Source organism: Odontesthes bonariensis, chromosome 22, assembly GCF_027942865.1.
Source record: "Odontesthes bonariensis isolate fOdoBon6 chromosome 22, fOdoBon6.hap1, whole genome shotgun sequence".
Taxonomy (NCBI): Eukaryota; Metazoa; Chordata; class Actinopteri; order Atheriniformes; family Atherinopsidae; genus Odontesthes; species Odontesthes bonariensis.
In genome coordinates, this window is record NC_134527.1 from 21,711,570 (window position 1) to 21,733,764 (window position 22,195).

General features: G+C 42.3%; 2 protein-coding genes across 2 annotated transcripts in view; one reads left to right on the forward strand and one right to left on the reverse strand.

Moving 5' to 3' along the window:
* LOC142373355 (uncharacterized) overlaps positions 1-22,195 on the forward strand; it is a gene marked incomplete at its 5' end in the record, with an annotated part of 34,464 nt that overhangs the window by 6,564 nt on the left and 5,705 nt on the right. Inside the window, one exon of the mRNA XM_075456559.1 lies at positions 2,777-3,112. Within this exon, the coding sequence (XP_075312674.1) occupies positions 2,777-3,112 (336 nt within the window). The remainder of the gene's footprint in view (positions 1-2,776; positions 3,113-22,195) is intronic.
* Positions 148-20,686, reverse strand: LOC142373250 (uncharacterized). The gene is made up of 4 exons (XM_075456425.1): positions 20,322-20,686; positions 8,130-8,283; positions 7,807-7,913; positions 148-7,253 (listed from the first exon to the last, which is right to left on the reverse strand). Exons 1-4 carry the CDS (start codon positions 20,682-20,684, stop codon positions 6,942-6,944), a joined length of 936 nt encoding a protein of 311 aa, XP_075312540.1. The 5' UTR covers positions 20,685-20,686; the 3' UTR covers positions 148-6,941.

The window sequence follows — 22,195 nt, forward strand, 5'->3', positions numbered from 1 at the left end:
ATGCACTGACAGTTTTTTTTTTTATAAAGTCCTAATACTTAAAACCTCAGAAGTGAAAGAAGTGTACTTTCTTTTTAACATGAATTTTTTTTTTTTTAACCTTGAAATGCATATGTTTTCCTTTTGTGTATTTCAGCATCTTCCACCTCTTCATGTGATCACACATTGAGTCCATAATGTTGTGAGCAGGGCTCCATCTCTAACAACACAAGACATTGTCACCACTTACTGAAGAATACATGTCAAGTCAAATTTATTTGTATGGCACATTTCATGTACAAAACAATTCAAAGTGTAAATAAAAGCATTACAGGGAGTGGAAGAAGCACTAAAAATACATAAAAGAATATAAAGAGAAAGAGAAAACAATTAAAATTCAATTTAAATTGTTAAAAACAAGCAACAGTCCAGATAAGTTAAAAGATACCGTGCAGATTTCATGCATAGACACAAGAGAAAAGACATTTTTTTAACCTGGATTTAAAAATGTCTACATTTGGTGACAGTTTAATCTCCACTCCAATCTGGTTTGATGTGTTCAGATCTCTTAGTCCTGGTCAAACTCTAGCAGCAGTAGCGTTCTGGATGAGCTGCAGATGTTTAATGCTCTTTTTGGGAGAGAAAACCTTTAATTCTGCTGAGAATTACAAGGGAGAGATCAAATGCAAGCTGATGGACCTGTAGAAGGATCAAAACATCTGCCCAAAACCTTCAAACGGTACCGTGAGTCCTAATGACTCTGCCAGGATGAACGTATATGTTTTGGACGGTAGCATTTTGTCTCAAATAGTTCTGCACGGAACAAGATTTGTCCAAGAATTTTATGTTTGTGTATGAGATTGCATCCTGAGTGAAAAACATGAAGTGTGAAGACGTATCTAAACTGACCGTTGACATGTTAAGACCAAGTTTAGGTTGTAGGAACGGACTGCTTGCCCAAGAATATGCTACAAAAAAAATTCTGTTTGATTTGATGCAAAGACAAATGTACAGATGTGTGTTTTACAGTGAAACCATTGACATAATGCCGTCAGCCTGACATGGCAACTCTGCTGATCAGTGCTTCTTGGACAGTGCATTTATTGAAAGAATCAAACGCTTTTTTTCAAAATCTTTTCCATGCTCAAATGTAACCTGAATAATCATACCTGTTGTATTGTTGTCCATATCCTTTCATCTGAATATGGTTCAAACTGGGGGCATTTAAAGGACAAACTTAAGTGTGCCAAGATTGTCTATTTTAGCTAAACACAATTCCAAAGAAGGTATGTTTATCTATCAATGTGTTTAGGGAGATAATCCCTACACTTATTATTGTTATTGATTTTTTTTTTTTTTCTCCATTTATAAAGCCAAAGTTGATTCACAGATGGAGAGACAATAGCAGCAAAATGACTTTGCTAGGAAATATTTGAGGCATTTTCTGACCAAATACAATTAAAAACATATGCTTGAGGAGATTTTTATAGTAGATGGAGAAAAATGTCACCATGGTCCATGTTTGAGAGGAGGACAAAAATGCAAACAGGCTGGAAACAGACTAATGTCGAAACAATAACTTTATGTGCAAATTAAACAAAAACAAAGCAGCAAAATACAAATCGGTAACTAGGTAATGTTACCAGGTAACATGGTGATTGAGTGACAAGACAAAGGCAACTGAGGGCATCCAGGAACGATGGCTGGAAAACAGGCCAAACTGAACGGACGAGAGGGCAGAAATAAGAAACTGAACAAGAAATAAGGCTCCACAAAATAATACAAAAATCAAAGCAGGGACAAACAGGAGCTGAGCAAAGGCAAAGAACATAACAAGCACCCAATGATAGATTATAAAGTAGAACAAGACAGAAACCAAAAGACAAAGTCAAAACCTCCACCAATCCTATAAACCAGTCCCAAGAAGATATCAGAGATATTAACAGAACATGGCAGGGATCCAAGGCTGTGTTCGACACTGCCTACTACATACTTGAAAACGGCATACTCATCGATCAGACAGTATGCAGAGCGTTTACACACAGTGCACTTCACTCCTGCCCGAGCCGAAATCAGCTGATTTCGCTTAAGCTCTAAACTCTGTAAACTTTAGCAACATTTGAAACATTTTCAGGCGAGAAAGTAGTCATTTAGACCCCCAAGGTGTTGAAAATCTGACAAAATACCGGCTATTTACAATTTTGTTCCCACGAATTCGGCGCTACTAAAGCTAGCCGCAGTGAGTTCCGGTTATGCCGTTTTGACTGCTCTCGTCCCGTTAACGGAATTTGACCGTTCAAATGGCGATGGGCGACGTCACGTTACGTTGCATCTTCGGTAGTTTGAGTGTGACAAGTAACCTCATGATGAATACTCAACATTTCGGCGAATCTAGTATGCATCTAGTGTACATCCGGGAACTTAAAAAAGTATGACTAGTAGGAATAGTAGGAGAAGTAGGCGGTTCCGAACACAGCCCAAGAAACTGGAAGATAAAATTGAATGATACATTCCAACTAAAGAATCTTCATTTTTCATTTCTGCCATGCATCTTGACCGCTTCTCCCATGTAGTTTGGAAGAATGATTCCATTCAGCATCTTTGTGCGCCGTAGTGACTCTATCTCTGCCTGCTTTTCCTTCACAGAAACAATGCACACACCTGGACAGACCGTGCGAAGAGGGCGAGGATGGTGTCAGTGAATGTGTGCCGGATCAGCCAACCTGCACTAAGAGGAAGCCGTACTGCTGTGCCGAGTGTGCGAAGAGTTTCAAGATGCGGAGGGATTTGATAAGACATCAGCGCATCCACACTGGAGAAAAGCCTTATGCCTGTGAGCAGTGTGGGATGCTTTTCAGGGAGTCAGGAAGTTTGAAAGTTCATCAGCGTATCCACACTGGAGAAAAGCCTTATGCCTGTGAGCAGTGTGGGAGTTGTTTCAGTCAGTTAGGGAATTTGAAAGTTCATCAGCGCATCCACACTGGAGACAAGCCTTACCCATGTGACCTGTGTGGGATGCTTTTCAGTCAGTCAGGGCATTTGACAGTTCATCAGCGTATCCACACTGGAGAAAAGCCTTACCCATGTGACCTGTGTGGGAAGTGTTTCAGTCAGTCAGGGAATTTGAAACAACATCAGGAAACTCACATGAAATAATTTGTGTTATAACTTACAGTTATAAAACACGGAATAAATAAATTCTTTGTGTACGGCCACGAAATGGTCTCCATAACCAGGGGTGCACATAACTGGTACACAAGTACACATGCTGGTAATCAGTCAATCATGTCCAAAAAGAAACAAACAGTAAGCAGTTTCGCCACCAACATAGAAACAGCTACTGGAGCCAGAGCCGAAGAAAAGGCTTTTTTCCCCGAGAAGTGGCTGCAAGAGGTGCCCTGGCTTGAGGCTAATGATGAACGGACTGAAATGTGGTGCAAGATTTGCCGTGCCAACCCACAGCTAGCGGACAAAACAGGTGCGTTTTATAAAGGCTCGAAGAATTTCATGTATACCTTTATTTAACAAACACGAATAAAGCAAGGAACATACCAAGGTAGCACAAGCCATTTCTAATAAACAAGTTAGCCGAGAAGAGATAGCAAGCAATCCACTTAGCGGATGGCGAGACAGGTTCACTGAGGAACAAAGGCAATCCCTTTTAATGTTTTTCTCCTTGCTTTCCATAAAGCCAAACACGCACGTCCCATGTCAGGATCTGGGACCTGTTTGGTCGGGCAGAGGTAGATCTTTTCGCCACAGAGGAATCGACTCGATGTCCTCAATGGTATTCCCTTAAGGGGGCATCAGGTGGACTGGGCCAGGACGCATTGGCTCATTCCTGGCCAAGGGTCCTCCTATATGCTTTTCCACCCCTGTCTCTGATTTGGCCTACTCTTCGGCGGGTTGCCGAGGATGAACCACGAGAGGTTAGTAGGGGCTCCGTGTTGGCCAGCACGGCCATGGTTCCCGCTCCGGCAGGGTCTGTCACGGCATCCCGTGGTGTCCTCCGACCAGAAGGGATTTTGCTGTCCCAGTTGGGACTGCTATGGCACCCCAGTCCTCAACGCCTCCGACTGTGGGTGTGGCCGCTGGACGGCTTGAGCAGCTGCTGACAGGTTATTTGGGTCCCGGTAGACGCACCCTTTTGAGTGCCTGGGCAACCTCGACTCGCCAGTGATGTGACGACAGGTGGCGACTGTTTTCCCAGTGGTGTTCTGCCCACAATGGTGATCCACTCACCTGGGCAGTCTCCACTATCCTGGAGTTTCTCCAGTTTCTTCTTGATAAGGGCCGCTCTCCTTCAATACTTAAGGTGTATATAGCGGCGATATCATCTAATCATGCTGGCTTTGAGGGCTGTACCATGGGGAGCCCTATTCTAGTTTATCTTTTCTTGCGTGGTGCTCGTAGGTTGCACCCACCGATGGTTCCGCGGGCACCAGTTTTGGATCTGCCCTTGGTTCTTAAAGCTCTGTGCCACTCTCCATTCGAGCCTTTGGCACAGGCAGACCTCAGGTGGCTATCATGTCAGACTGCCTTTTTGTTGGCTGTTGTCTTCTCTAAGAGAGTCAGCGAGCTACATGCTCTTTCTGTCAGCCCCTCCTGTTTCAGATGGGGTACTGATGGCTCTGGTGTTACCTTGTGGCCAAACACTGCACTCCTGCCTAAAGTGTTATCTCGTTCTCATTGCAACCGGCCATTGAGATTGGCACGATTTCAGCCTGTGTCAAGAGGGAACGGCCGATGGGTCTCAGTCGTTGTGCCCAGTGAGGGCACTGGAGGCATACATTGCAGCCACTGCTGCTATACGACGCTCAGATCAACTGTTCTTGTGTTACGGAGGCCCTGGGTTAGGTTGTCCTCCTTCCAAGCAACGCCTCTCCCATTGGATCGTGGGCGTCATCTGCCACGCCTACGCTGCGGGACGCTGCTCCCCACTCGTTGGTGTGAAGGCGCACTCTACCAGGAGCGTCTCCGCTTCCTGGGCAGCCTTGAGAGGGGTCTGATGGAAGCAATATGTGCTGCGGCATCATGGGCTTCCCCGAGCACGTTCACCCGATTTTACGGGGTTAATGTGGCCTTCCCTCATCCTCTGGATAAGGTTCTGCGGCGAGGGCCCTCTGAGCCTTCTCAATGAGGTATTGCTCTGGATTCCTTGTGACGCCGCTGGTATTAGTCATTCAGTGCTTTCAACATCGCCCTCTGGCGGTCAGTAGGGATGAAATAGAACGTAAGTTACGTATGTAACTACGGTTCTATGAATCCCGGATGACTGCCAGAGCTTCTCTGTCACTCAGAATCCTTGCATTCCGCGAGAAGATTCTGTAGGAACAGAGTGACGGATGACGTCAGGCTGTATAGCCTCTGACTGATCATCCGACATGTCACAGGTGTGACTGTTGGTATTACTACTCGAACGGCGCATGCGCGAAGGGACATTCAGTGCTTTCAGCACTGCCCTCTGGCGGTCATCCGGGATTCATAGAACCGTTGTTACATACGTAACTTATGTTTTATTTACAGATGGGTGGTGCGAAAAAAACAGCTGCATTGCAGAAGCTATGTGAAGAAAATGGGATCTCATTTGTGAAATTGGGAAAGTTTCACAATATCAGGTGGTCTGCATGGCGGCATGAAGTACTGTTAAAAATATCAAGACTATTGCCAGCCATTACAATGCAATTGGCTACAAGTGATAACCCTGACTTGCAGCATATCTGCACAGATATTGTTCTGAAACATTTGTTCTGAAGCCTGAAACTGCCCTGTAGCGCCGGAAGGCTGAGATTCCACTGTTCAGGATTTTGGTTTCCAGCCCCGCACCACAGCTTTGTGGCCTCTTCAACATGGCAACAAACTCATGTGTATGGCTGTACATGAGCAGGGTTCACAGGTATGGGCTTAAATGCATCTAAAAAATTATCTACAAATGTTATTAAAACTCAATGTGTCAGAGTTGCTATGCAGTCTTTAAATCTTTCTTTACAGCACAAACACTTGAATACAATTTCACATTCCATAAAAACAAATTCTCAGTCCTTATGAAGCAGCATTTTCCAACATTGTATCCTGAAATACAGGCTTTGATTAGGTAAAACTTACAGGGATACCCCACTCCCGGGTGAAATTGAGCCACTCAACTTTCCAGACGACCCAGCCACTGCCTGAATCTGGCAGCACAGAAGTTTGAAATAGTAACCTTAGAGTACAGCAACCAGTCTAAGATGTTAATATAGGTGATGATTGCCGTGATTGTGGTTGAGCAGAACTGGGGAGCAGAGAGGACCTTCTGAAGGTGCAAGACAGGGTCTTTGACTGTCTTTGTGCTGCCAGATTCAGACAGTGCCTGGGTTGCCTGAAAAAACGCTTCTTTTCACTTATCCAACTTCTCACTTATCGAGGGACTATGGGAAGTGACTCAATTTCACTTTGGGGTGGGGTATCTGTTACATTACATTACGGTCATTTTGCAGACGCTTTTAACCAAAGCGACTTACAATTAGTGCGTTCAACATCGGGTTTAAGACACCAACAACTTGGATATACTAGGACCCCTGTGAGTAATATAAGCAAATAAAATTCTCAGCCCTTATGACGCAGCATTTTCCCAACATTGTATCCTGAAATACAGGTTTTGATTGGGTAAATCTTAAGGGATACCCGACTCCCAGGTGAAATTGAGCCATTCCCCGCAGTCCCTAGAGTTTGATTAGTGAGCAGGAGACTTTTCCAGGTGACCCAGCCACTGCCTCAATTTCACTTTGGGGTGGGGTATCTGTTTAAGGCCAACAACTTGATCTACTGAGCAATTTACGGAAACAGTTATAAACTTGTGGAATACACAAAACTATTATAATGCAATAGTAACAGGAAGATAAATTGACATGAAAAAATATTGCACTACTTTGCAAGTACTTCTCAATTCAGCAACTTTTCAACTGACAACTGTTGGCATTGAACTACTTGTCAATGAAGGATTTCCAATCAGTCATTGCTTTCTTATATGCAGTAGTGGCATCTTTATCATAGAGGGTGTCGCCAATGACCTCAATTTGAATTACAGAGAGCAGGGTTGCCACACATTTGGGGCATGTTAAGTGCAATGTATAATAGTACGCCATCAACACCAACATCCCTTCTGAAAAATCTTCCTGCTTGAGGGTGGTCACAGGTACGTTACCCACAGCCACGATGGTGGTTGAGCCATCAAAGAGCAGAACTTGGGAGCAGAGAGGACACTTCTGCAGGTAGAGAACAGGGTCTTCGTTTGACTGGAACAGAAAAAAGAACAATGTGCAGAGAGAGAAAAAAGAAAAATGTTAAGCATCTTGCAACCATTGGCTTGAGTCCCCAAATGAAATTCCTGTATAAAAACTTGCAGATTCTAAGAAAAACATTATTACTTTACAATACGGGAGGGAGGAATACATTGAGTATGATTCAATTTCCTACAACTTTTAGTTCCTACATGTCTTTCTGTATTTCATCATAATTATTACGATAATGGCCTAGAGACTGCAATTTTTGCGCAGCTCAGCAGTTTTCCAAGTGTCAAAATCAGCTGACGTCGCTGGGTAACAGACATTCTGTCCGTTGCCATTGGGGTCTGTTATAGAACACCACATCTGTTATTCAGAAATAACAGACGTGCGAACGTTGTGGAGCCCCAATCAAGTGAACGGCACAATCTACAGAATGACGTTGAGCCATGTAATAAACTCAAATAATGTAGTATAGATTAATACCTGACAAGCTGATGCAAAGTTGTAGAATTTTGTTGTTTTGTGAATGAATTTGCATAAATCTGGGAAAATATTTACTTACCTTCAGGATATGAATAAGTGCCTCACTACAAGCAAGCTTCTTTGGTGGTAAAACAGGTGAGGGGAAGAGGGGTGGCAGTGCTTTGAAGAGGGCCAGTGTGAAATCCACTAAAGAATAGAAAGATTAGCAGAATGTTCAGAATGCTGTAAAAAATATTATTAAATGTACACAGGGCTCTAAATTAACAAGAGCAAACCAGCTAAAATGCTGGTGAAATTTCAGTTTGGTTGATAGAAAAGAAAACGTACTACGCACTAGTCTGGTGATGGAAAAGGGTTCATTGAGAGCCCTGCATGTACATATAAATATGGAACATCACTTACCACTGCGTACATCCAAAGGGAAAGGGGGTTTCAGGACTTTCTTCCACACACTGTAGAACTGCACCTTAGTGCAGAATTCTGTCCATCTTCCTTTTACTTCCTCGATGTATCTGCTGCTTGTGCCATCTACTATGCGCCGTAGCTCATCCATTGCCTGAAACATTGTAAAACACTTAGTTAATAATGTATTCAGAACGTTTACAAAATACACAGTAATTGAGGTTCAGGTAAGAAAAAAAACAAACATACATTTCGAACATCTTTAAAGCATGGATATTAGGGCTGCAACTAACGACTATTTTAATAGTCGACTAGTCACCGACTATTGAAACGATTAGTCGACTAATCGGATAATTATTAATTTTTTCTTAAATTTAGCATGAAGTTGCTTTAATTATGTGGCAAATGATAATAAACAAAAGAAAGATGGGTACTTCAATGAAAAATGCATCTTTTATTCAACTTTGCTGCTGATTCATACAAAAAGTAAAAAAAAAAATCTAAAACCAATTAGGCACAGTGCTCGGTCAGTATAGACATAAATCCATAAATAAATAAACCTCTGTCCATTTTTTAAGGACAGGCAAATGTGTTTCATAAAAAATAAATAATTACAATCAAGTAAACATTTTTTCCTGTAAACCAAGGACAGGCACATTAGCAGCAGTAAAACAGTAAATAAAACAAATATTAAGTGCATTTTGTAAAGTACATTCAGTGGTCAACTGCACAGTCTGTTGCAAAAGAACTTTACAATTCTCAACAGTCAACGGTCCATGGTGGCTCTCTTCTTTGGACTGCATGCATTTAATTTAAAATACGTGTGTCAGGCTTCCGGTTTCCACCCGTCATGGAGAAGCCGCAAGTCTTACACGCTCCGCATATTTGAACTTAAAACCTTGAGTAGAACACGACATTCTAACATTTTGGAGGCATAACTCGGTGGCGCATATACTGCTGAACCACTTGTGTGTGTTATGGCAAGTAAAACTCAGAAGAGGTTGACCAAGTTTAGCTAGCCCCTCACTCAAGCAAACGCTCATGGCTAACGCTAGCGTTACCACCACCCGGATCCCCCATCTCCGACGGAGCAACCCAAGGAGCACGCTCTTTTCCAGCTACTTAAAGCTGAGATGGATACTTCTCGTCATCTACTGGGTGATACGATCAAACAAGAGATGGTGACTTTTCGTGCTGAAATCAAACAAGACCTCGAGGCTCTCCGACAGTACACAAAGGCTGACATCGCCTCACTAAAAACGGAGTTCAGAGCTGAAATAGCATCCATGCGCTCCACACAGACCGAGACGGCAACTACTGTTCGGGAGATCGAGGGCGCGCTGAACCGTCATGATTCCAGCATCACCAACATGGAGGGCGTCATTTCAGAGCTCAAGCGGGAGATCGGGAAACTAAAAGACCGGAATAATGACCTTGAGAACAGAAGCCGTCGGCAGAATCTAAGAATTATCGGGATCCCCAAGGGCGCAGAAAACGGTAAACCGACGACATTCATGGCCTCATTTTTCACCGAGGTGTTGGGCAAGGAGATGCCGAGCCCTCTGGTGCTCAACCGTGCTCATAGAACATTAGCTCCAAAACCCAAACCTGGCGACCGACCTAGACCCATGATCGTACGGCTGCACTACTACTCGGACAAGGAGAAGATCCTGCATCTATCCAGAAACAAGGGCGAACTTACTTAAATTCAGAGAGACGAGGGTCCACATATTCCCGGGTATGAGCGCCGAGCTTAGCCGCCGCAGAGCAGCTTTTAACCCGGTCAAGGCGAAGCTCAGACAGGCGGGCATCAAAATGGCATGTTCCACCCAGCCGAGCTGCGTTTCACCTGTGACGGCGTTTCGCACTCTTTCAAAGAACCCGCAGATGTGGAAGTTTCTTGCCAAACGTAGCCATCCCTCCTTGAAGACGTAGGAAAACTTTGCCGGTGTCTCGTCCTATATCCGAATCTCTACTACTGGTACTGTAATCTATATTCTTGCTGTCCTGAGCTGACTTCATTTGTTTAATTGTTTTTCTTTTAAAAAGAAAGGAACGATGTTCTTTGACTCGAGTTAAGACCAGTCCCTTATTTATTTTCTATAGACCTATTTATAATAAAGGCAAAAAGACACTTATTTTTTATTTTCTGACACGGGTCGTACTTGGATGTACAATTACGCAATTCAAGAGTTAGACTGCATATATTTTCCTTGAGGCCTTTTTCTTCCTATTTTTACTATTATTATTATTTATTTATTTTTTTTAATAGGCTCAACTGAGACACAGTACCAGTATGTTCATAGGGTTACATTTTTTATATGCAGCTTATAACCTTATGTTATCCGTGTTCCTAGGAGGCCACAATATTATATTTGTTTATATATTTAGTTTTCTTTTATCCTGAGTGGCTCTTCATGTTTATACCTGGATTTTAAAGGCAGGGATTTAAATTTTTCCTTAGTTGTTACTGAAACATATAACACTTTAAGGAGCAGTGTATGTGTTTTTTTTTGTGTGTGTTGTTGTTGCTGTTTATTCTATGCGTATGGAAGCGCAACGAAAGTACCAAGTGTGTATGGGGCGTCTTACCTCTCGTTTGGGGAGAGGTGATTTGGGGAAGGGGACACAATATTTTTATTTTTGTTTTGTCTGTATATGTCATTTGTTATTTTGTATTAATGGATGTGTGGCAGTGTCAGCGATATCCTGTGGATGCTTTAACAGTGGTCAATTACCTGTCTACCTCTGACTATGGTTAATTCAGCGCTGACCGTGAGTGACGATGATGTTACGGTGAACTGTATTAGTTGGAACACCAAGGGAGTTAATCAGATCAAACGTAATAGAGTTTTATCCCATTTGAGAAGTCTTGATGTTAATATCGCTTTCCTCCAAGAAACCCACCTTACATTCTCTGATCATAACAGATTACGCAAAAGGTGGGTGGGGCAATTATACCACTCTAATTATCAAAACAAGTCTAGAGGAGCTGCAATTCTTGTTAATAAGAATACTCCTTTTATTATGCAAACTGTTACTGCAGACCACCGAGGGAGATATGTTGTGGTCACAGGGACCCTGTATAATATACCTATAATTCTGGCTAATGTTTATGCTCCAAATGGAGATGATGCACAATTTCTGAAGACTTTTTTATCCTCACTTCCCAACTTAAACACGCACAGGCTTATTTTGGGGGGTGACTTAAATTGTGAATTACATCCAGTATTGGACCGCTCCTCCAGCACTCCTTACAATATAATAAGATCAGCGAAGATCATTACTTCCTTTCTTCAAGTATATAATATGACTGATCCCTGGCGTTTCCTGTACCCTGATCTAAAACATTATTCATTCTTCTCCCCTGTGGATAACTCCTATTCACGTATCGATTATTTTTTCATCGATAATCAGTTGCTGACCTCGATCAAGGACTGCAGGTATGAAAGTATTGTAATTTCTGATCATGGGCCTGTAGTTTTGCAAATATCCTTTTCTAAGAAGGTTACTCGACGCCCCTGGCGCTTTAACAATACTACGCTCACTAATGAAGGGTTTGTTAACCATATAAACGCAGAAATAGATTTTTTTCATGTCCATGAATAATACACCAGATGTTAGCAAATCCCCTCTTTGGGAATCACTTAAAGTGCTTATGAAACGAATTTTAATTGTTGGAATTTCACAGTTTTTGCTGCTGATTCTAAAGGTTCCAAGCCTTGCGATTAAAATGAGATATTGTCTGGATAATAATTTATCCGGGAAGTCATGTTAAAACGGGCTCAAAAGGAGCCACATTTTGTCTTTTTGTGCGAATTCTTTTTTTAATGCGTGACGTCATAGGGTTGACACAGCAGTTCTCGTAGTCTAACTGTAATGGCGGGGTCTATGGCTAAGACATCAAAGCACGGCAGAAAACATTGTGTTGCTGGAGGAACAAATGGTGTTAGTTGCAAAAATAGCAGCTTCACTGAAGGCATCTCTCTGCACATGTTTCCCAAACCAAAAACTACTGGAACTGAGGCTGACAAGGAGAAGGCAAAGACAAGAGCACGGTGGATACAGTTTGTACGGAGGCATCGTCGTGATTTTGAAGTGTCCTCAACATCTGTATTGTGCTCCGTACATTTCCATCACAACTGTTTCACTAAAAATGAGGAGATCGCGGGAATGGTTGGGAATAGGAGACGTCTTTTAGCTGCAGCTGTTCCAACTATTGACATCGCTGGACCTGGTGTGCCGACGGAGACTGTCCCTGCTCGAACTACTGCTCGGGCGCGAAGACAGGTGAGTCTGAAATTTCCAGATCGGACATTACTGGACTTGTTTTTTTTTTATATATAATAATGTTCGCTTACTGTTCGCTTCTGAGAGGCAAGTGTCGACCACTGCTATTGGCTGAGAGCACGGTGGATCGTATCACTGCTTGCTGCCGCCTGCCGATAGCTGCACCTGAATTGCTGCTCGGAAGCAGGGGACAGCTCGCTTTGCTCTTCGGTCTACACACATATCCAGCTAGAATTGCTGTCTGGTCTCTCCGGTGATTGCGCCGGCTACGACATCCGAGGCTCCGTGGATCAGTCCTACCGATGGCTGCTGTCAGTCGTGCCGAGGCCGGGTGCCCATCTCCCTGCCGCCGACCCGTGAGGGTCCGCACTGGGGCCGCGCACTGGAGGATCTCCGACCCGTTAATCCACGCCATTGTTTATTAAGCTTACATTAAAACCATGTTATTATCACATACGTTTTTTTAAGTGGCTGGATTTCAAAGTGCCCCTTCGTTAGGTTTCAACGTGTCAAAGACAGCGCAGCAGAATGCCATATCTGCCAAACCGGCATGTTCAAATCTTTTCCAGTTTACCACAGCAAACATACACTATTGTGTCAGTTGATTGATAACATCTTAATAATAATCAGCGTGTAGTAGGAGCGATGGCTGTTTTGTGCCCGCCGATCCTGTACCGAAAATGGTAACTTTCATTTCCATTACCCATAGGGGAGGTGCAGAGAGCCTCTACAATATAGATACTAAATCAATTTAAATTCAACGAAAGTTTTTCCACATAATGTTAGAGGTGTGTTCTTTCGACCTGCTGATGTTTGTATCAGAATTTTGGTTCCTTTATGAGATATAGGTCCATCAAATGTATGTTATTATCGCAGCCAGCCATACTAGCAAATAAGGGAGTCAACCCTATGACGTCACGGTCATGTGGCCAATTTCGCACCAAAGGCCACATAATTCACACTTTTAAAGGGCCGTTTTAACAAGTTATGCCCGGAAAATTTAGTTCAAGTTGGATTGATGGTTTTAGAAAAAGACAAAAATTTCATTTGAATGATAGATGAACATTCGTTTCAGTTCATCTTTAAAGCTTTTTTAAAGGGGTACAAGGTAGTTTAGCGGCAGTATAGCGATCTCTGTTGGTCAACCTGAAATTCTACACTGTCGTAAAAATGCCCACCTTTGTATTATACACATCCATAACTAAACATCGTGGCGAATGCTGCCGTTGTGTTATTTAGTCAGGTCATCTGATTCACAAGTGTAGACTGCCCACGTAAGATACTATAATCAGAGATTTTCTGAAGAGAGAACTCAAGATAAAATGCTATAATACTGTTGCTGGAGGAAGTGGCCGGGGACAGCTCGTCTGGGTTTCTCTGCTCAGGCTGCTGTCCCCGCGACCCGATCCCCGGACAAGCGGCAGATAATGGATGTATGGATGGACTGTTGCTGATCTTGAATGGGATTCTTCCCTCATCATGGTATATTCGTGGAGGGATTCCTTTGTATTAGCAGACACTTACAAAAGTTACATCTTAGACAGATGCGCGCAGGCACTACCAACATACACGCTGCAATAAACGCAGACTAGCTCTACACTATTCCAATTACAATCATAATCCGAACAAATTAATCCATTTTCATGTGTAGATAACAATTCTTGTTCGGATCAAAACGCTATTCTTATTCTAATCAGGTCAGTCCGTGTATTTCTGAAGCTAGGCTACGTCTCGAACTCAGGAGGAATTAGAGCACCATCATCACCTGTCTCTTCACGATCTAAAACGCAAGTCACTATGGTAGATGAACAAGATCACGCTTGGAGAAATTTCACAAAGATGGGAAGTGCCAACATCGAACGTTTCATATTCAGTCTGTGAAAGGCAGAATATGAAACGCTTGGTGTTGGCTCTTCAACGCAAGCGAACACATAGCCTACAACTACAGCTAGCATACAGTACCTAGCTAAGTGCCGTAAACACAAACGACTCTTCCCGCTGATCACGACACTTCAGAAGCGGGTCGCTCCTGCCGAAGTTACATATGGGATTTTCAGCATACAGACCCCTGTTGGGAGCGAGACAGGCTTCATTCGCTTACCATGGTCTTGTTTAACCTTTGGTAAAGTCCTGAAGGCTATAATTTTAGGTGAAAATGCTACCTAGTGCCCCTGAGGAGAGATTATTTCATATACCACCTGGGAGTAGCCTGATAAACCAGCCTAAATGGATTGGATGTCTAATTTAGTCTGGCACCGATCAATGGATACAACGGAACATTGTTGATGAGCACAACCCGTTGTCTTTCAAACCGCGTCTGTGCCTATAGGCCAACGCTCTGACCAATCAGCGCAACTGACTGTGACGTAGTAAGCGCGACAGAAAGCTTTGGTGGGAGGGGACTCTTCCAAAACTGATGCCAAGCATAGATTCTATAATAGGACAGATACGCCACTCACGGTGCATTTCCGGTTTCCAACGAGGCGATTTTGGTTGCAGTTCCACCCTCTTTCCACGTGGGGCGCCCAATTTTGGAGACCAGAATGAATGGAGTCCTATGGAGCTATTCGCCCTTTCGTGCCCTTATCTCAAGATATAATTTTTTCTCTAGTAATTCGAATGTTGTTTTCGAAAAAGGGTGTTTAGAAAATACCCATGGCTGAGTTTTAGATTTTTAGAGCCACTCATTTGCTTAAAAAAAGGATTTGAAGTGTATATGACGTCATACATAGCGGGTCGACCAGCTGTCATTAGCACAATGCTAGCGCGTTGTGGACAACAAGAAGCCAACCAGTAAGAAATCAAAGCGATATATGTACTCGTTCAGTAGATTTTTTACTTGAAACCCATGTTGAGCTCTCAGAAACTACATTCAAATCTGAGCGCTCTTGAGGAGACTTAGGTGAAACTGACCATTTGTAGCATCTAGCTCCATAGGGTCCCATTCATTCTGGTCTCCACCGACGCTCCCAGTGGAATTCTGGTGGAACTGCAGCCAAAAAACCGGTACAATGGGGCTTAATACAGAGTGGCAAGGCTGTTCGTTATAATGGCTGTGTGCCAAGGCTGAATCAAACGAGCACTGTTCCATTGCCGCCGCCATCTTTCTTGTTGTGCTTTCGCTTGTCTATGTTCGCTTCCACTGCCCAACGTCGCACTGCTCTGTCGTCACTCCCTCAAAACCCTCTGGCCCGCCCGCGTTGATTCAAAACACATCTCTGCGTTGTGATTGGTTTAGTTGCCATCTGCCAGATTCAGGGCAGTATTTTCAAAATGACAAGTGGATCGAGGCCAGACCCAACCGCAGGCAAAACATTTTGCCGTCCAGCAGTTGGCGCTGGTTTTCCAGGCTAACCTGGGAGGGCAGGAATAGAAAACGGCGACTTAAGGATCTCACAGACCAAATTAATCAGTTGGACTGTAAATATTCAACTGCCCCCACACTAAACTTTTAAGGGAGAGATCAGCTCTGCAGACAGAGTTCGACTTGAAGACCAGCCATTATACAGAGCAGCTACTACTTCAATCTCGCTCTAATCTGTATGAACACTCAGATAAGGCAGGCAAGACTCTCGCTCAACAGATTAGGCAGTTCACAGCCTCTACCCTGAACACAAGTATCCGTAAACGTGACGGCCAGATCTCAAATAACGAACAGGAGATAAATAATGAGTTTAAAGTATTTTATTCCTCCCTTTACACCTCTGAGGTGGTCCATGACCCCTTTAGGCTAGAGTCATTTTTACAGAGCATGGACTTGCCTCAAATAAGTGAATCATTTATGGAGCAATTAGAAGAACCTCTGTCTCTGGATGAAACAAGATCAGCTCTTTACAGTATGCAGAATGCTAAAGCTCCGGGACCTGATGGATTCACGGTCGAATTCTATAAGAGATTTGGAGAAAAGTTGCTGCCAATTTTACTCACTCTTTTTGAGGTGTCCTTTGTCAGGGGCTAACTTCCACCTACACTCTCTCAGGCTTCTATCTCAGTCATATTGAAAAAGGGTAAGGATCCCCTCAGTTGTGGGTCTTACCGTCCGATATCACTCCTGAACGTGGACTGCAAATTGTTAGCGAAGATCTTAGCTCACCGCCTTGAAACTACCCTACCTTCAATTATCTCTCCAGATCAAACTGGTTTTATAAAAAACCGCCTCTCTTTTTTTAATATCCGTCGGGTTTTAAATATCATGCAGAACGCAGATCCCAATCAGCCACTACCCGAAGTAATTATTTCTCTGGATGCTGAGAAAGCGTTCGATAGGGTTGAGTGGGGCTACCTTTTTCAGTGTCTAGAGATTTAAATTTGGTCCAAATTTCATGGTTAAAATTGTTATATAAATCTCCAATGTCGTCAGTACGCACTAATAATAAAGACTCCCAATATTTCCCGTTGCACAAGGCAGGGATGCTCATTGTCACCTCTTTTATTCACGATAGCCATTGAGCCTCTTGCAGCATCACTGCGCTCCTCACCTGAGATTCACGGCATTTTAAGGAGTGGAAAAGAACACAAGCCATCATTATATGCTGATGATTTATTGTTATACATGAGTGACCCCCAGAATACTTTACCACGCGTTATGACTACACTAGATCATTTTACAGAGCTTTCAGGCTATAAGATCAACGCATCAAAAAGGGAGCTTTTTCCTGTCAACTCTGCTGAACAATCACTCTTTTAACTCCTGCCCTTTTAAGGTGACTACTGATAAATTCACATACTTGGGTATAGTTCTAACCTGGAAACTCTCAGATCTCTTTAAACTTAATTATACTTCTCTTTGTGCACCAAGATGACCTTTGACAAATGGTCTTCTCTTCCTATCTCATTAGCTGGCTGAATTAACTTAATAAAAATGAACATATTACCCAAATTCTTATATCTGTTCCAAACTATACCAATCTTTATCAACAAATTGTTTTTTCACATCTTAACAAGATCATTTCTGACTTCATTTGGAATAAGAAACCACCTCGTATCCGTAAGGAATTTTTACAAAGACCCAAATCAATGGGCGGGATGGCCTTACCTCATTTCCAATTATACTACTGGGCAAGTAACCTGAGAGCCTTGACTTACTGGCTTCAAACCTATGCTATCAACGAGGCCCCTGCCTGGGTCCAAATGGAGGCTGATGCGAGCCACCCATTATCCCTCCCAGCCTTGTTACACTCGGCCATGCCTATCACACCACGCCGAGCATCTATTGCCCCCCTAGTCTACCATTCACTACGAATATGGGCTCAGGTGCGAAAACACTTTGGCTGGCAGGCTGGATCGCTTTGTGCCCCAATTGTGGCAAATCACCAGTTTTCCCCTTCACTTGAACATGATTCCTTCTTAGTCTGGCGCGAGAAAGGTATTGTCTCATTTAAAGATCTCTACATAGCAGATATTTTTTGCCTCATTTGACCAGCTCAGAGCTAAATTTGATTTACCAAAATCACATTTTTTAAGATTTTTACAGGCCCGAGATTGGATTCGTAACCAAACCAGATCATTTCCTGCAATCCCTGAACGACAGCCCATAGATGATCTGTTGGGAACAGATCTATCTCACAAAGGCATAATATCTTTTATGTATATGAAACTCTCCTGTTTTCAGACGGCATCTCTTGATGCACTGAGAGAAGCGTGGCAGGCTGATCTAAACCTACAAATTACAGATGCTGAATGGTCAGATATTCTCAAGGATACACTCCTCATCAATTTGTGCCAGACATGGCCTACTTCAGTTCAAAGTAGCACACAGACTGCACTTTTCAAAAGCCAGAATCGCAAAGATGTATCCAACAATTGATGATTCATGTAATAGATGCAATTTTTCACCTGCAACCTTGGCTCATACGTTCTGGTCTTGTCCGAGGCTCTCGGGTTATTGGTCCTCTATATTTGATACCCTATCCAAAGTATTTAAAAGAACAATAAACCCAAACCCTCTCACAGCCATTTTTGGTATTCAATGTGAGGATGACCATCTTCCTAGGGCACAATCTGATGGCGTTGCTTTTGTCACTCTCATAGCGAGAAGAATAATTTTACTTAATTGGAAGCAGGCTGCTCCACCCTCCTACAAACATTGGGTTAGAGATACGCTACAACTCTTGAAGTTAGAAAAGATTAGACTGGCTTTACGACGTCCTAATAATAATTTCAGCAGGTTATGGCAACCTTTTATTACATACCTGCTCGGACAGGTATAGCGTTTTGATATGTCATGTAAATATTGTCATTCATCATTACTGAAAACCACATGAATGTTCTCACACACCTTTATTTTGTGTTCATTTCTTTAATTATTATGTTCTATTCTATTATTATTTTATTTATTTTTTCTATTGTTTGCTTGTCCCCTTGGGGTGGGGGGTGTTCTTATATTTCTGTATGTCTTATGTATCATTTTAAATTGTTAAAAACAATAAATAAAGTGGGAAAAAAAAACAAGGAAAAAAAAAACATGTGTCAGGCACAGTCAGGCATAACGTTAAAGCTCTCTTTTAAAGCGAAAAAAACGCATATAAAATGTACATCAAAAACAAAACGTATTGGTTTGAATGTTACCGAGGCGAGTCAGACTCCATTTCGTTTAACTGCCCGACGTACTTTCTCTTTTAATGTTCGTGCATCACAGAGGGTCTGCTTTGCAAACCTTGCAAGTTACCTTTTTATTCGCCGTATCCAGGCTAAAATGCTCCCCAAACTTTAGAAGTTTTGGCACGCGTAGCTAATGTGTTGGACGCCGCTTTCTGTGTACGTTACCGCTCGACAGAGACGCATGTGAGAGTGCATGTGCGACTCTCGGCAGAGATTGTAATTAAAGGGGAACTCCGGGGCATTTGAAGTGCAATCCCATTGCTAGAGGTTGTCAAATACTGACAGTAGGACACAGACTGGTGCAAATCGGCGCTCCCTGTGCGGCGATTGCTCTGTTTGCGCAGCCTGTCATGCTAGCCTAATACGTGGTGGCCAAGGGGCAAATAATAAACCTTCCACGTAAAACAACAACTTGCACACTGCAGAAACGTCACACCACTTTATAAACCATCCAACAATAAAGTCACAAGCCTTACCATCAAAACCATATGCATGGTTCTCACATTACTGGCATGGGGACGTTACAAAACAACTTTATAAACAGCATGTCACTTACCGGTTGTTGGTATGCGCGCGCATGTGAAAGCCCAAAACAGTCAATGGACAATACTCCCATATACAAAGCAATTATCTTCTCTAGAAAAATTGCATTCAAGTATTTAAAACATTACAACAATACATGCCCAGTAATATTGTTCTCTGAAGAACAGAGTCCTGCCTCTTTCTTGGGGATCTCATATTCTGGAGTCGCTTGAACATTTTGGTGTAGACAATCAGCTGTGGTGAAAGAATGTTAGGAAAGTCATCTTTCTAGTTTTTTTACCTGTTCGTAATTTTGGTTTAGTAGAGAAGAGCAACTTTATTTGCCTTGCACACAAAAAAAAAAAAAAAAAAAAAAAAAAAAAAAAAAAAAAAAAAAAATCTCACAATATACAGCACATTGCAAGAAAAGAAACAGCAATCCACAAAGTTAACAGCAATCCAACAAGGTGTGAAATGCCCTGATAAAATGATTTGTGGTAGACAGCATGGATTCCAAAGACCTGAAAGATTGTCCACTTTTAATTTAGTGCAAGAATGAGTCATCATATGACAGTGGTGTGGCACAGATCAGAGAGTAGTACACAGTCCAATTGCACAAGCCAGAGCCCTAATGCACAGTCTATGTAGAGAGCTAGTGCAGTATTCACACACACACTCCAATGGTGGTGGGTTAGAGCTTGTAGTAGAAGGTAATTTAGACATTACCAAAGAGATAGAACGCAAATAAAGATATATTTTTTTAAAGAAAACATTACTTACATATGGCATATTTGCAGTAGCATCACGCAGCATGGGGTAATATTCAATGATCTTCTGCGACATGACTTTCATTTCCAGTTTGGAGGGGTAGCTTGCTTCTTTCCCCATGGGACTAGCACGCAGGATTGCAACCATGCTTGCGATTGTGTTCCTTAATAGTCTGCAACACAGCTCCTTTGACATCTTGAAGCCCTTTTCCTTTCCATTCCGAAGCAATGCAAAATACTGACTACGCACTAAATCTAACTCTGAGTCGGTGTACACCACATACTCTGGAGGGTGTGGCATTTTCATTGTTTTCTCAGCAGATATGGGGGTGGAGGTTTGAGGTGGGCATGGTGGCACAGAAGTAGTTGAGGGCATAATCCTGTTTCCACGGCAAGGGCTTGCATCTTGGTCCATGGTATTTTCAGACTATTAGGATTATGCAGGATGTAAACAAAATGCATTGGGACAATTACAAATATGGTTAATGTTTAACATAATTTAATGTTAAGAATATAGATTCATAGATAGATAGATCTGATGTAGCTTACATTTTCATTGATGAATTTCCAAAGTTTTTTTCCTTCTAAGGAAATGTTCAGGGCCAGGAAAAAGGTCCTGCAGGTCCTCCCGGCTAAGGCCTTTCAAGGTCTGTTCATCAACACTTGCAGCTTTAGATGACAAATATATTCTTGGGTAAAGCAAAGCCAAGTTACAGAACCAAGCAACAGACACAAAAGGTAATTTGTCTGTCCCTCAGAGCTCCAACACATTTATAAACGCTTTATCTAGTCGCCTGTGCTATGAAGCCTCTTAAAAAAGGTGCACTGTGTAATATTTTTATCTATTTGTATCAGTTTCTTTCCAGAATTTATGCTGCCCATTCACAAATGTTACTTTTTTCACAAATACTTAGCACCATCAAATTCTAAGAATTCATTATGACTGGGCAAATTGCACTTTTCATATATGAAAAGGGGGATCTTCTCCATGTCCACCATTTTGAATTTCCAGAAATAGACATTTTAGCTGCAAAACCTGTTGTACTTGTCATGCTAGTAAATATTAGTCTATTATTTAGTAAATATTCATGAAAAGATCAAATATGGCAATAGGCAGCACAGTTTCAATAAGCAGCATAGCTGCAATACCTACTCTGGCCACCATCGTACACAGTGCACCTGTAAGTGTATATCAGCCACAAACAGAGATGCCCCTTCAAAATAAAATCAATATTTAACTCTGGACTTAAAATATTCAGCAATCTGTATGCACCATCTTCAGTGTTGGTGATCTGAACTGTAAAATGACTTACTTGGTTCCTTAACCCTTAGATGCATAAGTGGGGTCAAAAATGACCCCGAGGGTTGTTATTCTTCAAAATCTCTGACATTAAAAGTTTTACACCTCCATATTCCAGGTATTCCTCATAAAACATGTTTGTGACTTGAGGCCATTTGAATTTTTTAAAATGTTTTCATACATTTTAAGAAATTGCAGTTTTTGTGTCACTACCCCAGTTTTTCATAAGCGGGGTCAAAAATGACCCCAAGCCTTTCCTATAGAATCTCAAGGGTTTGCTTTGGAGACCTTTGATTCTTACCAACTGTGAAAGGAAGATGCAAGAGTTTCTATGCTCTCTTTGTTATGTGGTGTAGAAGAGGTCAAAGAGGAAAGATAAAGAAAGCATAGAAATACTATCCTCAAGTTAAAATTCAGGGTCTGCATATAAAAAAAGAAGACAACCTGAGAGCAAGCAAGGAAACAATATGACATTCAGATAAACTGACATGGCATCAAAGAGGAAGGAGACAAGTCCTGCTGATATCTGACTGGCTCAGTCAAATTGGGGGCGGAATCTGACTGTGGCTGAAACCTGATTAGCTCTA

What these genes read in the sequence shown, in the direction of transcription:
- LOC142373250 (XM_075456425.1), bottom strand. Translation starts at nt 20,684, where the DNA reads ATGCCCTCAACTACTTCTGTGCCACCATGCCCACCTCAAACCTCCACC. An exon ending in CTACTGCAAATATGCCATAT is followed by an intron (nt 8,284 to 20,321) that starts GTAAGTAATGTT and finishes ACAATGTTTCAG; the next exon opens with GCAATGGATGAGCTACGGCG. An exon ending in CCCTTTGGATGTACGCAGTG is followed by an intron (nt 7,914 to 8,129) that starts GTAAGTGATGTT and finishes TCTATTCTTTAG; the next exon opens with TGGATTTCACACTGGCCCTC.